Raw genomic sequence first — 22238 nt, forward strand, 5'->3', positions numbered from 1 at the left:
GAAGCCGAAGAGGCCCGGCAAACTGCCACGAAGAGGGTCACAACAAATGGCTTCTCATTTTCTGAATCATTTAAATGACTCCAGAGTATGGGAGGCCATTCTTGTTACTACTTTGTCACTATGCTCTTTTAGTATTTGTAGTTGTATTTTCTTTTTTCTTCATCATCGTTCATCTTCGTTTTGGGCAAATCGCGTTCTTTTTTGTTACAAAGCGAGAAATTGATTATGGTTTAAATTAAAGTTACAAAAGAATGATAATCGTGTTTGTTTTAGAGTTGCGAATTATGATTTCGCGATAGTGTATTTTTAAAGTTGTCTTTAAAAGTTATACATAATAAAATTTATCTTGCTTCCTATTGTTTTGAATTAAATTATAGAGTTATTGCTTTTAATTAATTTTAGAGTGTTAGAGTATTAAAGTAGCTTTTCGTTCATACAGTTTTGTATTATTAATAATAATTTTCATTGAATTTAACAGTAAAGTGTGACATTATTTCATCGCGATTTCCAGTTTACTCTTAGTGTAGAGTACTTTTACTCTTAGTGTTGCGATAATGAATGTTCGCGTTTCTTGATGTAGCTTTGCGTTTACAAAATGCCTAAATTTTTCTACTAAATTCGTGGAAGGCTGTTTCTGCTTCTGGATCACTTGATGCAGCTACAAGAGCTGTACAGAAGTGGTTATTCATCAGCAATGTCCATGCATAGATTAATAGCATTGCGTACTTATTTTCTGGAGTATTAAACATAATAAAGCACTCTTCGCATTTGATGTTGAAAATTTCCTTTTTCTCAATTAGTGTGAGTGAATCAGTGTTTTTTACTCGGATTCACGTCGAATATAGATTTGACAATAGCTGTCAGTAACTTCTGGTTATTGTATCGAGTAGGATATGTTTATTCAGTAGCTCTTTTAGCTACTGTATCGTGATTTCTTTTTTAGTAGTCCTTTTCTTGTGAAATTCATTTTAAAAATTATTGTTGCGATATTTTTTCGTTGTGATTGTTTCTGTCTATTTTTTATTATAGATACTGTCTTTTTAGATTTTTACTAATTAGATCACGTTAGGATTGTTAAAGTTGAATTTTATAACTACATGAAACATATTTGCACCGAATATGAATTAGATTTATGATTAGATAGAATATCATTAAAGTAGCATATGATAGGAAACATTGGTTAATATTTCCAAGAGATATTGCTTTCTAAAGGTATTAATCTCTGTCTAATGACAATCTAATGAGTATTAAATAACCAAGTGTTAAATAACCAATTAAGAGTGGTATTCAAGTAAATACAGTAAAGTAAAATTGAAGAATAGTATAATTCTTCATGGAGTCTATTTCACATTTTTAGACAATGTACAACATTGATAGAAATTTGAAATATTGTCTCATACAACATTATAATCGTAGTGTAAATTTAATTTTTATTTTCAACCTCAAAATTTCATATTGGTTTCTTCTATAGTTCCAAATCAATACCAAAGGAAAAATGTGTTAAAACTCTTTCAAAAGCATTTCGTGTAATTCGGATCATATTATTTGATGAATGAAAAAAATTCATTCGTCGTACCAAAAGTAGTACCAACGAAGAAAATGCTATTACCGTCTTAGAAGCTATAGAACGCAATCCACATGTTAGTCGACAATCCAGAATTAGTCGATCAAGTGTACTTTGCATATTTCTGCTCATAAAATGCACCTATATCACTTATATCTTCATTAGGAGCTTCACCGACTTAATGGAAGACTTTTAGAAAATATATTGTTTACGGACGAAACAATATTTACCAATCATGGCGATGTCAATTTATGGAATTTACATTATTGGGCACTAAATAATTCCCATTGGACGAGTATTAGTTCATTAGACGCATGATTTAAAAATTAATTAAGATGTGCAAGTTACGTGAATCACTCTTACATTCAGTAGGTGTTGAAATAAAATTCAGAAAATTCTCAGTTTCGTACAACGTTTATTGTGAAATACTTTAATTAAGGACTCTAAGAATTACTTAAACTCTCACGCATCTCTTAAGCAATAATGTTATCCACGGCGGCGCTGCGACGATCGATAAAATCAATGCGTAAAACGCGCCGCGGAAGAAAGGGACGAGGATCAGAAGGGCAAGGATACGGTGTTTATGTACAAAGTTGAATAAACTCAACCGAAGAATTTGTTCTCCTTTCTCACAGGAGGAACAACCCCTTCGTATTCTTTTTTCTTTTCTTTTGTATAAAAACGACGACAGAAACGTTTCGCGAACGTCTACTAGGAGAGCTCAAACTGTCGACAACTTGCAGTAATAACACGGGTACAACTCAAGAATCTTACGACAAAAGTGGTAAATTGACCATTGATCCCGCATATAAAATTCCATTTCAAGAATGGCACAATAAAGAGAATGAAACGTTTTGACTCGCGAAGTATTTTTAGAAAATCACTTGTTTCTTGCTTTAAAATTGAAATTAATCGAATCAACGATCCCTCAGGAGTTCCTTCATTTCCGTTCGCGACGCGTTTCTCGTGCGACGATTCGGCACGTGTTTCCTCAAGAGAACTTGATGTTTGTTTTACTTTAGACTCTTGATGTTCAGACCCTTAAAAACACGCGTCACATGACCTATAGATCTCAACCATGAATTGCTCATTTGTTCGCGGTGAAACCGTCACCAGTTGGGTCGAGCAGCCATGGATAATAGTTCGGGCATTCCATGCAGGTGAACAAGCGAAGGGTTTCCCCGGGAAGTTCTCTAGTAGTCAAGGGACAGGCATTTGGAAGTGAACAGTAAGGTTGTCCTTTCTCGTCGCAGGTTTCTTTCCAATCTTGGAAGTCTCTCAGCGCTGAGAGTTCCGTCGGAGTTTGCATCCACTTTATCACCTGCAAGTAGAGTAAGAAAGTGTATAACCAGACAAGGCTCCAAGTGATTCCGTTTAGTTGTAGAAATAATTTTTAATTGTACTGTTCTTGGTTTATTAAATGGGTAACACAGTATATTGAAATAGAAAGTTTAAAGTAGAAAGATATTAATATTAATAAACTACAAATATTTATAAACATTCTTATTTTTATAGACACGAGTAAATGAATAGTGTTTGAGCAGAGATTTTTCATCTAGTAACAAGCACTTTACTTTAGGTTTGTGTATTAGGAGTTCGTATTTACTTACAAATAGAATGAGGGCGCATTTACTCGGACGGAGCGTGAAATTAATTTCTGGCTTAAGTGAATTAAATTTGTAGCGTTCGTACGTTTCTCATTGGTTTGAGATTATTAACTTATTTTTTTAGACATTTAGTTGATATTTAATTCAATTTTTAAAAATTGACATTTAACTTGTTAACCCCGAATATTCAAAGTAAAAATAGTATTTGAAAATCGTACAAGAACGAAACTAACAGACAAGTGATGGTTGATAGATTTTGAATCGATCGCAAACGTCTACAAATGCAGAGGAACAGTCAGAGAAAGAGAGAAAGAAAGAGAGAGAGAGAGAGAGAGTTCGTATCGTACGGCTAGATTGAAAGCGGAAAATAAATCAACGTAAAACGAAATAAAAGCGAGTCCGAGGCTTGATGGATCACGAATGAGAAACGTCGTGATGCGGCGAGATTGAAAACGGCAGATAAATTGGAATAAGCTGAGAGAGTCGTAATAACAGTTTCAGCAAATTTCTCTTGAATTAAATGCCATTTCCGCGTAATAAGTTTAAGAGAAAAACTGTTTATACCTCTAGCCAGAAATCTAGCCAGAATTTCTTTTCTCAAACTATTTCGAAAGATAGTATTAAATATTTTTAATTTCTAGTTTTTTAAAATATGTGCTACTTTCAAATAACATTCCTGTGCACCGTGACACGAGTAAATTGAACGAACACCAGAAATGATTTTCTCCAGGAAACAACTGTCGAAATACCTGTAATTTCGACAGATTACGCTGCCGTTAACCCAATTCTGAACCATTCAACAGACGGTCCCTTCCAATCAATTTCATCCTCCTTAATTAAACACTACTCCAAACTAGAATCGAATCCACTTACCTGAACCATGGTAACGAAATACACGTCGCTCCTGGCCAGCATCTCCTCGATGAATTTGATCAATTCCTCTCTGTACTCCTTCTTACTCTTCAACCACGAGGCGTGGAAGTGAAGGCCAAGTGGCGCTCTGTTGCTGCTGAAGTGCCTGTTGAAATTGTGCCTGAGGAGCCTAGCGAACTGCTCGCCAGTCTGAATGTTCGAGCAGGAGTCCACCATGTGACAGCCAGGTAGAGACTCGTCGAAAGTGGGGTCGTCTCTTCTGTCCAATTCGTTCATCACCATCTCCCAGACAGGATGCGATCTCGACGGACAGTTCCCGCCGTTTCCGTTGCACTTGTGCGGCATCCTGAAGTACAACGTGTACGGCCAGATAGGCACACGACCTAATGAGGCGGTAATGGAGGCGTCATAGACGAAGAATTGGTCAGCCATCATCTCGAACTGCTTGTTACCACCGACGCGGAGATACGGAGCCCTCATCCCGATAATGGAACCATCAGTGATGTTTGCGAAGCGTTCGATAATGAGTCTGGCTCCAGCCATCTCCGCCAGCCAGTCGTCGTACGTTCCCTGGGTCCAATATTGCGGGTCGTCTTTGTGGGTCAAAGAGAACACTGCGATCTCGTGGCCACGGCGGTGAAGATCTTGGACGGCAGAGTAATTGGTGTATTTGTGGGAAACGAAGAACGTTCCTCTGATCTGGCAGCCGTTAGGATTCTGGCGTTGCCCGTTGAAGATTTCCTCGTACAAGTCTATGTTGTCCACGTTCACGGCTCCGTTGAAAGTGATGGTGATCATTTGGGGGACCTGGGTTGGCTCGATGTTTCCGGGAATTCTGGTACCATCGGCGGAACAGTAGCAATCGGGAAGCACGCATTGGGTCGGATCGCAATCTGGCGCGCGGTTTGGATCGGTTTCCACGGCTGCAAGGAAAGATAATCACGATTACAGTTTTTACCGAAAGAAACACGGTTTATAAACGTCGATTTACTAACTATCGGGGTTCGAAAGATAAAACTTCGAATTTCAAGTTTTTCACAAATAGGCAGAAAAGATTCCTTTCATTCGAATTTAAGACGTAAGACCAATCGACATCGATAGCTATTATTTTGTGTGAATATACGATTGCGAGTCGATCATTGAAACAATAATGAAATAATAAAAATTTGGATTTAACCACTTGCGCTGGCAACTGATTGCGGACCATAACGAGTGACCAAAACCGCATACAATAATTCGTCGCTTTCTCTCTGAACTCCAGTGATGATATCACTGGATAGAAATTACTGAGAAGTAATAAATTTTATTATTTGTTTCGCCTGGGTCATACTTATTACTTATACTTGAATATATAATATTAAGTATATTATATATAATATATTTAAAACTGAGGAAATATTGCAATATTGAGAGACAAAAAATTCTCGACGTCTGTGGCACGTCATTCCAGCGCAAGAGGTTAAAATACTAAAAATATCTACGAAAGTATATCAACAGATTGTATTTGCATCGACTCTAAAGAATTCTACGGTTCGTTATGCGTCGCTGACCAAAAGAAGAAAGACTTACGATCGCGATCCGATCGAATCGAAACACTTACTGCACGCGTTCTCGTCGGATTCGTCCTTGCAGTCGGGTTTACCGTTGCAGAAGAGCTCCTTGTCCACGCACTCGCCGTTACCGCACGACAGTTTCCCCTCGGGGCAGACTGGTTCGTCAGTCCTCAAGATGGGCAACACCTTACGTGGCTCTGCAAACGTAATCCTCGTTAACGGGCCGACTCGTCGGCTGACACGGCGTCGATCGATCGCTACTACGCGGCCATTTGGCGACCACCACAAACTGTAACGTCTACTTTTACTTCGCCCAATTTATGTACAAAGATCGTAACGCGCTCACCAGTGGCGCAGGTGATTCTACTTCAATTCGCAGAATTTACGTCGTCAGGGAAATCGAGCAAACGATGCTCCTCGTAGCTAACACTACATACAGCAGTGATGTCGGGTTTAATTTCTGCGAAATTCTTGGTGGAGTTAAAGGTTGCTACTGTGCGGGATTAATGTGGCCCAAAGCTATGGTACCTCGCCAGGTTGGATATTAAATATCGAACTAACTATGTACATCTCGTATGGCCAGTTACGATTTTCTGTCTGTTTAATCTGGTATCTATATACACGTGTACAGTGCGAAGAGATTTCTTGGCATTTTCGGCGACCGTTTCTGATCGTGAATTAAATTAATCTTGGAGTATAGTGGTGAAATGTTACGTTTCTTGCACGCTTTTATTGCTACTTTATTCTAACTTTTAAAAAGTACATGGATTTCCAAACTTGTCTTTAAACTGGAGCCTCCAACGCAGTTTTGTTATGTTTGATGTGGGCACAAAAAATCTCTCTGATTATCTCACTTGTATCACAAATTGCAGCTTACAAGGGAAGATTACAGAAGAACAGGAATTATTTGAACTCTATTTCTATCTATTCTCTCTGCTAATTGTCTCTTTATTTCAACTAAATGATAAAATGACAGAAAGTCACGAATTGTCAGGGAATTCGATTTGTCCTTGTGTCAACAGTTCCTACGCCACTGAATGAGTTCGAACCACCTTTCGTTAGCTTCTCTTCAATTTTTTTTTTTTTTTTTCGTTTCCGAGGAATTTCTCTCTGATTTTTAGCGGCCTCGCGACTGGAAAAGCGTATAACAGAATCAACGTAATGGGCATGACAAACAGAACGAATTAGAAAATATAATAAAAAGAAAATCCTTGTAAATCGGTCTTGAAGGTTCTTGAAAAAGAACTGTAGATTTCTCTTTCCTCGAGGAACCTTCAAGATCGCAAGGAACTCCATGGATCGAGAGAAACAAAATAACGAAAGAGAGAGAGAGAGAGAGAATGTTGGAGAGACGAAAAATCGACAAACTAACGTTGCCCATCACGAGAAGTCGAGAGTATCGTTTGTTTCGTTGGCTCGCAACGATTCGCACGCAGTTCTAAATCCATGAATTACTCACACAAACAAATACAGCGACTCACGAATGTATCTGAACATTTTTACGAATATATTACATGTGTTTATGCAAAAACTTGAATTACGCTGTAATGTTTTTGTAGCGAATTGATTGTTTTTTAATTTATTAAAACTCTTGTTCCAATTATGATAATAATTTTGTGAAAGTTTACAATAAATATCATTTAACTTCTACGCAGATTTTCAGATTTGTTTCGAATTTTGCCAATTTTTATCACGAAGAAATCATGTAGAAAATCTTTTCTGTATAATGTATAAGTGTTCAAATATTTTTGTGAGCCAGGCGCAGGCGTTGTTGAGATAAAAATGCGAGAAAATAGAAATACATGGTAAAGAAATGGACTGTTGCGAAAAAGGCAAAAAGAAAAAAAAAAAAAAAAAAAACAGGCAGCGGAAAAGTAAAAATAAAATAAAAAGTGAGTCGGTGCCTCGACGTGCCACACGTCGAGAGAACGAACCGAAGGAGAAAAGAGAATTGCAAGTGAACCAACACACGCGCAAATTCACGTACACACGGCGAGCAGCGAAAAAGTATAGACGGGGAACACACGAGACCACTCCGATTTAATTTCATTTGCGATTCGATTTGCAAACCAAGTTTCGAAATGCAAAAGAAACAAGATAATCTTTGCCGACGGATTACTAACTCCGTATTTTTCTCTCTTCTGCGTCTTGTTGATTTTTTAAAATATTTAAATCGTGCTCGAAGCAAATTTTTTTTAATCGAGTTTTGCAGTTTGCTTGTTAAAATATTTGCAAAAATATGCTCATTTTTAATGAAAGTTTTCGACGCGACTAAGATCTATCGTAAACGATCATCGACGTTCAAAAGGACATATAATTTATTCTTTATTCGTATAAAGTACCATTCTTAATATAAATTCTGGCAAGAAAACGAGTTAAATTATTTTTCGTAGCTTCATTTAATTAAGCTAATCTGATAATTCTAATAATCTAATAATTCTTTTCGTGAAGCTTATCTGAAGTGAACAGAACCGTGAGATTTGAAAAAGGCATGAAACCAAACTTAATCCCGTACTTTAATGTTTAAAGTCCAAACAATTGGACTTTAAGTGATCAAAGCGCGTCATTTATATCTCCCTTGAGGCGAGCAATCGCGTGTTTCTCTTTCCCACGAAATTAAATCGGAGCGAACGGGTCCCACGGGAGCATGAGCAAACAGAGCCAGGCGCTTCGAGACGGAAGCGGAGGAATTCGACTCGGTTGCGACAAACTCGCGGCAACTAGTGCGTGACATAGAGAAAATGGCGACAGCGCAAGAATAAGAATAAGAATAAGAAGAAGAAGAAGAAGAAGAAGAAGAAGAAGAAGAAGAAGATAGAAATTGGCAGTTGAAAAATCCTGCGTTTCGCAAGAAGTGTGAAAGACTATGTGAGATTACATCCCGGCTGGAAAGTGAGAGAAAGAAGGAAAGAATTAATGCGATCGTTCGGCCAATTGGCGCAGATTTCGAGCAGTAAAAGCGAACCAGCCGACTGAGTAACGAGGAGCCGTTGTAAGGAGGCCAGATCGTCGAAGCGAAACCGATCTGGATGCGGACAGACACAGCAAGACAGACAGAGACAGAATATATAGTGGGAGAAAGAAAGAAAAAAAAGAGAAAGAGTGACATATGTGTACGCATAGCGAGAAAGAGAGAGAGAGAGAGAGAGGGAGAGAGAGAAAATAAGATCGAGATCAGCGATTGAGAACGTGCTGCCTTGTACCTGGAGCGATCGCGAAAGAATCGGTTGAGATATATCGGTTGATGTGTGAGCATATATGTACATACAGCCCACAGTCAGTATGCACAGGAGAATTCACAGTATGTGAGCGTGAATTCTATAAAACTGAAAAGTCAGATTGCGTGCCGGTAGTCGATTTCGAGAAATCGAATAAAATAGAAATTCTGCCTTTAGATTCTAGATTTAATAGTTGGCCAAGGAAATTTTTCATCTAGATTTTTCACTCGATCTTTTGATCAGACCAACAGGGTTTGTTATTCTTTCAAACAGACAATTTCTGAACGCTACTCGTTAATTCTGGTTTTTGTTTGCTTCGTTTGCTTCGACAATCGGCACGGAATGTTGATCGATGACAATTTAAGAGGCGACGAAAGTTGAATTGGCGAGATGGAAGAAGTTGTTAGTGTTGCAACGTGAGTCGAGAGAGTTGGGTGAATCAGTCAGGAAGAGGGGTATTCGATGAGTTTGAAACTGGGTTAGAACGGAGCTTCTCGTCTCCCGAGCTGCACTTTCGCTCAAAATCGGAACCAGTCGCCCGGCCGCGAATCGAAAGTGGCCAGACTGGAGATTACAGCGTCTCGAAAGTAGTCTCGTATGTAATGATCGTGTATTTTCACTCCGGCGAACGTGTCGGGCTCGCGTCGTTCGCGTAACTCCGCGGCTTGAAAAATCAACCTTGCGGACGGTTCGCTTTTGCGTGACTTTAGAAAGTACAGGACACTCGATTTAGTCAGATATTTCCGTTGGAATTTCACAAGCAGTTCAGTACTTTGCGATTAGAATTTCGTTCAGCTCGCGCGAGAGCAAAATATCCAAGTTGGTTGGTTTAATATCCAGTTTAATTCGTCAATTAAATTCAGTAGCAAGGATCGTCGTGAAATGAAATTTAAAAGAAGTTTGCGTCTGTTTCTCTTTCATTCTCATGGAGACGAGAAGGGTCGTGGATGAATATCAAAAGTGCGTGAGGAATATCGGTGCGTTAGTACTGCCTTACGAATGGTGCGTGCTACGTTGCGAGTCTACGAAGGAACCGGCCTTCTCCGTATCTTACGAAGCATTTTTCATCATCCTTAATAAAAAGGAGAGAGGAAAAATCTCAAAATTTTGTCCTTTCTGCTAGGAAATGCGTTTAATTTGCCTGTTTATCTGTTAATTAAAACTAATATAAATATAATATAAATCATCTCCAATCCAACTTCTATGAAAACTTTAATGAAAAGGCAATGTACAAGTTTCAAATTTGAAAGATACCATTGTCAGATGGTAAATTGCTCCCTGTTAAATAAAATATTAAAAAGAACGAAAACAAAACAAAATGTTAGAAAACAGTTCGCTGTATCAAAACGCATTTCCCGAGGAAAGGGGGAACGGAGACAGGCACACCGGTTCACCCTGGTCGATACATCGACTTACTCTCGAGCTTGTCACAGTTGGTGACTTTGCCCTTCCAGTCGCAGGTTTGTTTGTCCAAGTCAAAGGCCAGCCCGCTGGGACACGTGATTTGCTTCAGGCCGGATTTCGTGCACCTGTTCGTATCGGACAGAAAGCAAACGGGACGCCGTTTAATTAAATAGCAATCGAAATGAAACGCTTACTCTCCAGCTGGTCGCAGTTCTTCACGTTTGTCTTCCAGTCGCACGTTTGACGCTCGATATCGAATGCCAGACCTGTTGGACATCGTACGGTCGCCAACCTGGTCACCCCGATCTCGCTCGCTTTGTCGCATCTGTGATTCAAGTTTAACACTCTTTGTTCCTTTTTTTCTTTTTTCTAATTTAAACAAATATTTGATTCGTGGTTTTCGTTTAATTTTACGATTGAAAATTTTCCGCCGATGTTGTTATTTTTGCAAAATGCTGTCAGATCGACGATGAAGTAGAAATATCATTTGTTACGATACGATAGGTTATAATTCTCTTACAGTTTATAGTGTATGATAGTGTAAAACCATATTCTAACCGTGTTAAATATATGTTACTGATTTCGATAAAGAAATTTAGTTTTGATAGACGTTTATTTTATTCTGCACTGAATCAGTAGAAACATCTATTATATTAACTAAATATATGAATACTAAAAATATGAAATTATTATCAATCGCGAACAGAATAAAATATGTTCGGAATACTTTTGTGATCGATTGTATAGGACCTTTTAATTCAATAAATGATCCTGCATAAAAATTGACAAGAATGAAAATAGGTACGAATTTACAAGACTTGTAGGTGAATTGTTACTTGGAAAAATGTCAATGGGAAATAATTTTGCAAAAAGTTCGTATGAAGAACGAATGAAGACGAGAGGACCGGAATAAAAGTGGATTTTACGATCCACAATTTTTCGAATTCTCTTAGGACGCGTGACATTCTATGACAGGATCTCTCGCGTTCTTGCTCCGTGGATATTTTTGCACGCGTGTCCTTGACGATAGAATACTTTATCCGTCCGAGTGAGTAAGGATACGGTGTCTGTCGTCATCGGCTGGAAAGCGAGTCCTGTATCCAGTATCAGGCTCGCCTTGAACCTTTCGACGCGGAATTCGATCGCGAAGGAGCCGAAGGGATTCGCCGTTCGATCCTCCGTGATCGATCCTTTGCGTAAATCATGCCTCTACCGTTCATTTCATTGACCTTTGGAATTGATTTATTGGATATTGAATCGACTACGATCCAACACGAACGATCGAAATTGATTGTCTTTCATTTGAGGGACAAAATGTTTATTTTTGAACAATGACGCGATGATATCTTAAGAAATATAATCCTTTCAAAATTCTTTCAACATATTTTTTGTGGATTTTGAAGGACATTTTGCTAATGGTAGAACTACTGCTTATTATTTATTACTACTACGAATGTATAATAAATATTGTTCATTTTGACATTTTATTAACAGAAGTTTTATATCCGAGCCACTGACACTTCCTAGAGTAGATTTCAGTTGTTTCTCAAGTCTTTGCTTAAATGCCAGTTCACGGGACGACGGCAGACGACGATTGAAAAAAATTAAATTGAGGAAAATTACCTTACGACGTCCCGGCAGTCTCCCTCAACGTTCAACCGGAAATACTCGTCTCCTGGCCTATCTTGGCATAATTCCTCGGCATTTGCGTCAATTCCATCAGCCCCTTCCTCGTCTTGTGCTCTGACCTGGATTCCTGGAAATTCAAAATCTTCTTAACTTTCTTTTTTTCATCTGCTTAACAATAGAATGATCAGTTCAGATTTTGCCTTCCAATGTTAAACTACAATCGTGAAACATAGTGGGATTTTCATTTATTTTGTATTTCGAAGGGAAGCCATCTTCGAAAGAAAAGAGATACCGCGTTCTCATTCTCTAGCTGTTTGACCACTGACAATTACGCACTTTCTCTATCATCGATTACATAAACGTCTCTCGACCCACGATCACGATCTCTAACGTGACTTCACATCGTTCCCTCCTTTCTTCGTCTCATTAAAGAATCTAACGACAGGTTCGTTGAACACGATTAAAAGGAAGTTGCCAATTTAAGAAACGCTTGATTTCATTATTTTCCTACCCGTACTTCCTCTTCCATTATAGTAAAGAAAATGTAAGAGCAGTCGTTCCTCAGTCATAGGTGTTGAAATTTTGAACGGACATCTTTCGAAGAGTATAAAAAGTACGTACTACTACTTTTTTATCTTCAAGATTCTCCACGATGAAATTCGGGTGGAAGAAGTGAGAAAGAAACGTCGCTAACAGTATTCGACAGACAGGATTCGCATGACATTTAAATAAAAAGGGCACAGATTGGTATATATTGTGGAGGATCGTCCGAGGAAAATGTCGCGATCGTTGGAAGCTACGATATCCAGAGATCGTAGACCGAATACATCGGGGTCGGTGAACCCCCGTAGAAGTAGAAAGTCTTGGAAATGTCAGGGCAACGAGACGGGGGTGGGGAGGGAAGCGACAGTGGTTCTCCAAAGTAGGTTCTCCGTCTGTCTCTCTCTTTCTCTCTCTGTCCTCCCATCGTCAAACATCCTCGATCGAACAAACCTCGAACGTACCTCTTCGTTTATCCGCGATCGCGAATCGTGATCTGTAATCATGATCGATGCCGCTTCCGGACAATTCGTCTTTCTTACGTTGACTGAGATGGTCTTATGAATTTCACTTTGTCGACAAGATAACGAGAGATCAATTTTTATCAAGGCAAGCGAATTTCACTTTGTCGACAAGATAACGAGAGATCAATTTTTATCAAGGCAAGCGAATTTCATTTTATCGTCGAAAGATTTATTTCTTGATAAAGAGTTGTCTTTATAGGAAGGAATATTGAGATTGTTTCGAATGTTTTAAGCTTTATCAGGATCAAAAAGCTTTCCAGTTTCTGTGACGAAAGAAATATTTGTCAGTTGTCAGTCTGTATTGGTTGGTACAACTGAATCGAATTAGTATAGTTCTACTTAAGAAGCTGTTTGACGTGTCTTGTCGTCGCGTCAATCGTTGAAGTCACCAGAACTTTCATGGCGCCGAGGCACCTTTCGGTCTCGAGTCATTTAAGGCGATCGTAAAGCAACCACAAGATTTTCAGAGTCTTTGTTTAGTTTTCATTAATTAACATTTCAGGTTTTTTTTAAACAAAAGTTTGAAAGCAGTTAATTTAAAGGTAATTGGTTTATTTCTATCGAGGAAAATTAAAAGACTACAAGTTGTAATAGAATTTTGTAAGATTAAGGTTCGTTATTTGAGCGAAATTAAGGAACAATAACTTTGAACACCAAACGATCCTTGAGCCGAAAGTTCTCGTGGAAACCCGTCCGATCCAGAGGAAACTCTGTAAATGTCGAAAACAACTTTCACCTGCAGCGAGCATTTGAAGAATCGACGCCTAGAAGGCCAGGTGTTTCTCTTCTCAGCGAGAAATCAGGCTTATCACCAAAGATTCTCGATCTTCCAATTAAACTTTCACTCCAAACAAGAGATATCCCGACTCCCGTTACGACAACCCTCTGCTCTGCTAAAGCTCTTTAAAGAAACAAACAAATTACCTAAAATCCAATTTAACCCGATCTATAGTCGAGACTATAGAACTCTTTCGAGAGCTCATCAAACATGGATCTAGAAACGTTACACAACACCTTCAGTCCAACCTGAACTCGTCTCCAATTTAATTTAAACTCGTAACTTCCATCTAAATTCAAATTTTAATTGGAAAGTTTCAACTTTCTTTCGATTAATTCTTCAAAAAAAAAAAAAAAAGAAGAAGAAGAAGAGAGAAAAAAGAAAATGAAGAGAACAACCTGTTGCCCCGATGCTCGATGTCCGTGAATGAAACGCGGCCAAACGGAAATAGAGAAGATGTAGCAACAACTACAGTGTACTCACCGGCGAACAGAAAGAGGGATCCAAGAAGGAGCAGGAACTTCGGCGACATCGTGGCCGTCGTGGTCGTCGCCGTCATCGTCGTTGTCAGGACAAAGAGTGTCTGGACAAGCCGCGCCCTCTCGCCCCTCTATATGTGCACCACCACTCCTTCCTCTTCGTCGAAGGACTTTCACCATCCGGATAGTGCTGCCACCTTTTTCACGTCGTAAAATAGACGGTGAACAGGGGGTCCATTCCTTCCGTTTGTTCTTGGCGAACGAGAGGGGACCGTGGAATTCCGTTTCTTCACACGATATTCCTTGTCTCGCGTGATCGAATCCCGGTACCACTCGTCGTTCGTGGTTTTGAGCCGAGAGATCGGGAGGAAGAAGATTAACGATCGTTCGACACGATTGGTGCTCTGAATTCGCCTATTTTGTTCTACTTTCTTTGATATCTGCTCTTCCTCCTTTTTCTTCTTCTTTTTTCTTTCTTTCAAACGGAGAGTTCTTCTGACAGGAGAGGTAGCATGTGACGAAGGGAGAAAGATCGCTGTGAGAACATTTGTAACGAATATGAATATTTGAGAAGTACTTTTATGGGGAATTCAAACGAACGCTCGAATTGAAGCACTAAAAGTAAGATTTACGTACGTATGAGAAATTGGTATGAGTTCGTGGGAAATTTAAAAATAAGATGTAAGAAATATAAATGTCACGGCACGCAGTGTAAAATGAAACGAATGCTGAGAATTTATTCCTTTGGTTCGTACGTCCATAAAAACGCGATCTTGTGTGGACGTCCAAGGTTGATTAGTCGCATTTGAAATATTAATTTTTTCACGTTTCAATCCGCAATTAATTATTCGCGTCGTTGTAATTGTTTTGTAGAATACCGCGAACAGGTGGATTGAATTTGTAGTTCGATCGAAAAGTGAAAATACGCGTCGTTTTACAATCTTCGTGAAAATGTCGACTGACAGCGGTGGTTTTAAAAAGGGGCAACGAAAAATGACTGGCGCTCGTAAAACTCGCGATGAAAGTATCGTCGACGTGCCTGTGTAACTTTCCACGAAAAGTGTCCTGTATATGACGTTTTTATCGATGCGACGTAAACCTTGAACCTTTCCGCTTTCAGCATAAAATTCGGCAAGATGTCTCACGAATTTTTCAATCGAATTTGATGATTATTTTATTTAGTATTATTAAAATGCCAGTACGTTTATTACGTTATTCATAAATATCCAGATACTTTGACTTTTTACTTTTTTAAAAAATTAAATTAAAACAGCAGTAATCAGTATTGACATTTCTTGATTGATACGCTATTGTTGAATAATAAATATCTATCGTTAATATCCCTGAAACAATCATGGAAATTAAATTGCATAAATATTTGTTTCTTCGTAATATTAGTAATTCAATTATCGCAGGAATTTTCTTTAGAGTATCATTAAACGTTATTTAATGTGAAATATGTTATTACAACATTTCCACTTTATTGTATTTTATTGTCATTGGCCGTCAGTATTTAAAAGTCAGCATAATGTTCGATCGTATAAAGAATGCATAAATCGAAGAATGTGAATATGCATGAATTAATAGAGAGGCGAATAAAGATTAATTAGCAGTTACTTTCTCTGCGTCTCATCTTCAATCTCGCTTCCTGAAGGAAATGTTATCTTCTTTCACTTTCCTTTTTTATATTTTTATATTTTTATATTTTTATATTTTTATATTTTTATATCTTTATATTTTTATATTTTTATATTTTTAAATATGACGGTTCTATTTAAATTTGCGAGCATTATAGTTATTGAAATGCACGTGTGCGAGAGACGAAATGAAAAAGAGAAAAATGTAATTTTATTCAGATTTTAAAATTCACCGAATTTAAAAACGTAGAATTACGTCGTGAAACGATCAACGAAAGCCTGTGAAAAAGAAACACGCCATCGTATCGATTCTCATTATTATTATAATAATTCATTACTCAAACAATGTATCTGCAATGATAATATCTTTCAACTTTTAACAACTTTTAACCACGATAGAGAATCCACCATTTTTTTTTTTTTTTTAATCCCATTAAAGTAAAAGGAAGCTCGTGGAGCTCCATAAAAATCTCAAATTACTCGTAAAACACGCCATCGATAATGGAGCCATCGATTCCCACCGTGAAACGTAAGCATACATCCCCTTGATGAGAATGAATTCCAGAGGAATTCTTTTATTTCCCCCCGTTTCCATTTCACTCTGCCACACGGTTGCCTCGCGAAGCCGCGTAAATTATTTACGTGGTTTTTAAAGCTGCTTGCCAAATAATTCTCATTTTTCATTCTCCCAACCTCCTTGCCCTTCCAACCACCACCTCTCTACATCTTCTTCGTATCGCTGTCAGCGTGACACGTTTGCGCAATGCATTTATTCCCGAGCTGCGCGACGATGCACCGGGTGGTTAATAAATCTGCAGCTTGCGCGGTAAAAGGTTATCGACGTCGTTCGCCAGCGAAATAACTTCGCGGGACGCGCTATTGCGTTAGAACCACGTTGCATACCGCAATCCACAGTACAATTACACTCGCATTGATTCCACCTTGTGAATAGAAACTATTCGAGCTTTCTGCACATATGTGTGTATAATTTGTACGCGAGTCGCTCGTATATCAGTCGAACTGTATCGGAACAGCTGTCGTACTGTACAAAATATTTTTTTCAATAACTTGCTGCACTTTTAACGGCAGGAAATAAATTAATTAATATTCCAAGTAACAAAGTATTTTTTAATGATTTCGACGATTCAAAAAATATATAATATTCCAAGTGAAAAAGTGACATCGTTTTGAAAAGTATTGTAAAGTGTTCAGGCAAGCTTGAGTTAATACGCACGAAGAATTTCGGTTCTCTTTTTGCATTCGTTATGCGAAGCAAGGGGTATTCTTGTAGAAGAGAAATTACATGTACTTGTAGAAGGACAATTTGAACAAAGAACGAAATTTTATAGATTAAAAAGTGAGTTATTAATGCTACTGTAAATTCAAGGTAAATTTAAAGAATGTCGATCTTCTAGTATGACTTTATACCGTTGCACATCCATGTTCGATCCACTTTCAGTCTTATGAAAATTGTTTAAATCCTGAAATAGTAAAGAAATCGATTCACGAAGCTATAAATTCTTAAAGGGAACGTTCGATCTAAATGTATCACATTTTACTGCTACTTCCAATTTCTCTAGATGCCCCCAGAGATAAAAATTTTTCTGAATTACCATGTTGCATCATCATAAAAAAAAATTCATGGCGATCATTAGATTAAATTAGATATATCTGGATTACAATCATTTTCTTGAAAGTCTTAACACGGTGAATCGCGTCAAAAATGAAAGATGTAAAAATATAGATGAAGAAACTTACAGAAGTAGAAAAAACTACACTATACTGGATGAATCATTGCATTTTAAACTATTACAACTTTTAAAAAAATTTGATTTTAAAAAATAATTATATAGCAATCGTTACCACTTTGATAGCCTCACGTTAATTTTCTTCATCAAAATTATAAAAATTCAAATATCTCTGGGAACATTAAAAAAGTTTTTTGATGTTTATGGTCTTAAAGATTGAAGTCTCCTCTTTGCAACGACCTCTTAAAAATTACTGTTTTTATTTTTTGAATCTTGAACACTGGAGTTATATGACAAAATGTCAGGAGTAAATGTTTGTCGTTTTCGTCAACAAGATGAGGAAAAAAATATCGCACAGCAAGTTCTAAGAGATCGAGTTTCATGATAGTTGTAAATGTAATAATGGGAAGAAGTTTTTTTATGATTATGCAGACATTTTTATAATTTACACGGTGTAAAGACATCTTTGGGAAAAACGAACTCAAGGTTGATAAAGCACAGGTTTTACGTTTTAAAACGTCAACTGGCTTGTCATCTGCTTCATGAAGTTGCAACAGTTTAAAATATCTTACAATTTTTCACCAAGTCTGCGAATATATCCGCATCTATATAAATTTTCAAGTAAAATCAACAAATTGATGCGTTTCGAGCGGCTGAAAACAGAAAGCGTCTTAACATATTATAACTTATGAACGAGAGTGTACAACGTTTCGCGAAACCGGTGCTAGGGAAACGCGTGAGGTAAATTCGCGACGTAGCCTGTTCCCAATAATCGAATCTTGCGAAAGAAAGGATTTGCGTAGACTCCCCCTTGGCATCGAGATCGATCGAGCAGGCCTGCGTTCCTCCGTCGAGTGCTCCTCGTTTTCACCTTTATCTCGACACGTTTCTTCCACGAACGTCGAGTAACTGAGATGCCGAAGAGGATTTACAGAGGCGTTTGTTCGCCAATCGAGATCAATAAATTCCGAGATAACGCGCTAACCTATCCAAGATAATGCTCTGTAACGCGTAATCGCCTTTCGTTGCGGCACGCTGAAATCCTGCATTTCCCGCGAACGTGATTAACAAATTAACCTCTTGCGCTCGAATGACGTGTTTTTTGTTCCAAAATTGTAATATTTTTTTCCCAGTTTCAAGTATATTTAAATATAACCCAGGCGAAACAAATAATAAATTTATTACTTCTCAATAATTTCTATCCAGTGATATCATATCGGCGACTTCAGAAAGAAAGCGACGAATTATTGTGTACGGTTTGGTCACTCGTTATGGTCCGCAATCAATTGCAAGGGGCAAGTGGTTAAAGAACAAATCGACTGAAATCGTCGAATTGAAACGACGAACTTGTGCTTGGTTTTTTTAACTTCGATCGATCGATGGGAAGAACGAGCGGAAAAATGGAGAAACTCGAGATTACTCGGGATAATGTCGATATCAATCTCGATACGCAAAAAAGGAAGACAATGAGATTCAAATCGGAGGGACGGGTGTTTCGCCGCTGAGAATGTTGCAAGTCGTTTCTAATTGCAATTAACAAATCCTGGCTCGCCTGGTAAGCTTGTAAATTGGCCAAAAGGACACAGCGACGTCGGTTAAGTCGTAGAAGCAACATTGTGTATGAAAAAAAAAAGAAAACCTTGATGCAGACGCGACGATGATGATGATGAATTGCACAAAAATTCTCCATTAACGTCGAATCTCTTCTTTGCGTGCTTTTCTTCTATGTTTCTTTTTTTCTCCTCCCTTCCTCGTGAGTCTGAACCAATGGCGTAGATTACGCGCCGCGACTTCTCGTCGCGAAACGAAATTTTTCTGGCGTTCGTTTGAGTGGAAAGGAGGATCGATGAAGCAACCGAGCGGGGGAAGAAATATTCAGCTCCGGTCCGGAAAGTTGCGTCCGCAACGATATACGCGAAACGTTTCACGGACTGGTATGCATCGCGAATGTTAATGATGAAACGCGATATGCTAATCGATGAGAAACACCATCGTCGGATCTGAAAGGGATCTGAATGGAAATGCGGCGTTGGTGCTGTGTTGGTGAAAAAGATATAGCGAGGTTTGTGAATTCAGGTCCCGAGTGATGGCCTCGATTGATTTAACTGTAATTAGGACTGCATGCGTTTTTGCACTTTGAACTTTATTATACAGCGTGAAAATTATTTGCGAATTGGCATATTGAGTTTCTTAATTAGAAGACTAACAAATTGATGTATTTTAGATTCAACTTTTCAATTTGTATATTATTATACAGGATGCTGCCCCATTTGAAGTTTCATATAACTATTCGTGATAGAAAAGAATGTTTCAAGTAAAACTTAGTTTATTTTGAGGGAAGGGGAGGAGAGGGGCATTTTTTGGTTGTTGTAAATCTTATCTAGGTGGACGTGCTTTCGAGATTTCATAGTGATCTTTGTCATGCATAAATTACTAGAAAATTATATAATGCTGTGCAAATAGTCTTTTTGAACAAATTTCAAATATATTCTACATGACCTGTTATCTCATCAATGACTTAATAATTAGTGTCTTAAATTGTTTATAAACCTGCAATCTCCTTACAAATAATATAACTAAAAATGATTGATTTTCAATTTATGCTTATTTTGAAAATAACCAAATATACTCAGTACCGTTGTGCTTGATGTAATTAAATACAATTTTTGATATATAAAAGAAATATTTATAAACGACACAGTAAATTATAAATCATTGAAATAAATAAAATTTATTTAAATAAAACTATTTTTCTTTAAATAAACACATAGCTCGTTTTATGACGGATTTGTCGACCTAATATCTTTCGTTTCAAGGTTATTCAAGATCGTTAATTGCCAAAAGTTACTGCGTTAAACCAAGAAATTATTATCTTATCTTTCACATTCAGTATCGTGATTTCGAGTTTTAATGCACTCATTTACTCTATCTCTAAAAAGTAGTATGCACCCTCTCCAATGTTTCAGGGTGTTTTACATATAACAGATCGAGAAATTTGTCATCAAACCGAGTCCATATAGGTTCATTTAAGAAAACAAAAGATCACCTCGAAATCTCAGAAGCACGTCCAACTAGATCATGATTTGTGACCATCATAAAATATCTCGTTTGAAACAAAGCACATGTTTTACTCGAAACATTTTTTTTTATAACGAATGGCTTGGGAGATAATTGCGTGGAACGTTTCAAATGGGATAGCCTGTATATATGCATCGTTACGTGTAATCCAGAAATATATGCCTGATTTGAACGTGCATCATTTGTCTCTAACTCCTTATTTTTCGCAAGAAAATTTTAAAAGCAACGTTTAACAGTCTGACGATATTTATAACTCTAGTATATCTCTTCTGCCGACAGTACAGAGACTATATTCGACAAAACGTGAATACGTGACCAACTGTGCTTCGAAGAAGTAAAGTTATAATCTCTTCTATGATATCGTTGTTGTAACAATTCTTTCGGTTACAGTTCTTTCGCAAAATGATTTCAAAGAGCGAAAGAATGAGACTTAAATATTTAGACATCGTGTTGAAATTTTATTGAAGCATGAATAAGAAGATTAACGAGTCAGTTTACAGTAAAAGTAAAAGTGATAATGGTAAATTTTCCAAGAACGAGGTTGTGAAATACTCTCAGATCTGAAGAGGGAGATCGAAACATCAGGATATCAGAATGTTTGAAATAACTTCGAAAATATTGAAAATATTCGTGTGGAATATAAATAAGAAAACTAATAGTCGAGTTCGCCGCGAGATAGCTGTTTTACTATTCATTGAAACAGTTTCTTTTTTCCATTTACATGAATTTACGAGCCGAAGTTAAAGTTACATGAAGCATTTTGTTCTGTAGAAACTATCATAAAGTCAGTGTTAGTTCTTTTTTATGATCTTCCTTGATCCTTCTGGTGTATTAAAGCGATTTCAACGTTAAAGGAGAAGTTGCACCGTCTCGTACTCGCGATTCGGTGGCACCTCGAAACAATTTCGACTCTTCCGAATATTTCGAATCACACTTCTCTCGATTTCCATTTTCGTATCTTTTACACTACGATATTTCCTCTACTATTGAAACGTAAACTTTCACGTAGATGGAACACAGCGTACGTCGTCGACGAGCGTAGCCACTGGAGATGATTAACTCCTGATAAATTTGTTATTTGTACACAACGTTCTGCATACATAATATGCTCTTTCGACATCGCGTTTCCGTCAGATGTCCACTCGAAATTAAATTAGTCGAATTCAAGATAGTAAGAAAACTAACGTGGGATCTGTTCAGTCTTTTTAAAAATCTCTTCACGTATATTGCGAGTGAAGTTTCGTATTAATGCGAGTACAGACACGTGGATGCAATAGACTCGAGAAGAGAAACTTGCGTTACATTCGGGGCTGTAAGATGAGATATATTAATCTTCGACCTCGTTTTCCCCGATAAACTCGTAACACGCGTGCACGTGAACACGTGTCTCGTGATTAACGACCAGGAAATGGCTATTTCCTTGTTTAATCTGGCAGCGGGCACGATGTTTCGCGGGATCGATAGGAACGCGACCGTTCGAGAAATCGGCCACGTAAAACCCGTGAATCACTCGTTCTTTATGCTCCTGCGAGCCTAATCACGCAAGCGCTTTTTATTTTATCCTTGTAATACTTCGGACGTGTGTTGTTTCTTGCCACTGTTCCGT

The 22238-nt window shown here is 37.8% G+C and overlaps 1 protein-coding gene across 2 annotated transcripts; it reads right to left on the reverse strand.

Moving 5' to 3' along the window:
* Window positions 1-1959: 1959 nt before the first annotated feature.
* LOC122537722 (chitin deacetylase 1) lies at window positions 1960-14314 on the reverse strand. 2 transcript variants are annotated; one of them, XM_043671145.1, is made up of 6 exons: window positions 14174-14314; window positions 11843-11975; window positions 10232-10344; window positions 5645-5794; window positions 4045-4967; window positions 1960-2885 (listed from the first exon to the last, which is right to left on the reverse strand). In XM_043671145.1, exons 1-6 carry the CDS (start codon window positions 14247-14249, stop codon window positions 2652-2654), a joined length of 1629 nt encoding a protein of 542 aa, XP_043527080.1. In that variant the 5' UTR covers window positions 14250-14314; the 3' UTR covers window positions 1960-2651. The 2 variants fall into 2 exon arrangements, with proteins under 2 accessions (XP_043527080.1, XP_043527079.1); XM_043671144.1 differs by lacking the exon at window positions 10232-10344 and adding an exon at window positions 10414-10544.
* Between the last annotated feature and the right edge of the window lie 7924 nt (window positions 14315-22238).

The sequence above is a fragment of the Frieseomelitta varia genome, unplaced genomic scaffold (genome assembly GCF_011392965.1).
Source record: "Frieseomelitta varia isolate USP_RPSP 00005682 unplaced genomic scaffold, Fvar_1.2 scaffold_926, whole genome shotgun sequence".
Taxonomy (NCBI): Eukaryota; Metazoa; Arthropoda; class Insecta; order Hymenoptera; family Apidae; genus Frieseomelitta; species Frieseomelitta varia.

Bases quoted from the DNA above. Each gene is read 5' to 3' on its own strand.
- LOC122537722 (XM_043671144.1), bottom strand. From the start codon at position 14,249: ATGACGGCGACGACCACGACGGCCACGATGTCGCCGAAGTTCCTGCTC. The intron at 4,968-5,644 runs GTAAGTGTTTCG...CTTTCCTTGCAG, and splicing joins ATCCGACGAGAACGCGTGCA to CCGTGGAAACCGATCCAAAC. The intron at 2,886-4,044 runs GTAAGTGGATTC...CTCTACTTGCAG, and splicing joins ATTTCGTTACCATGGTTCAG to GTGATAAAGTGGATGCAAAC.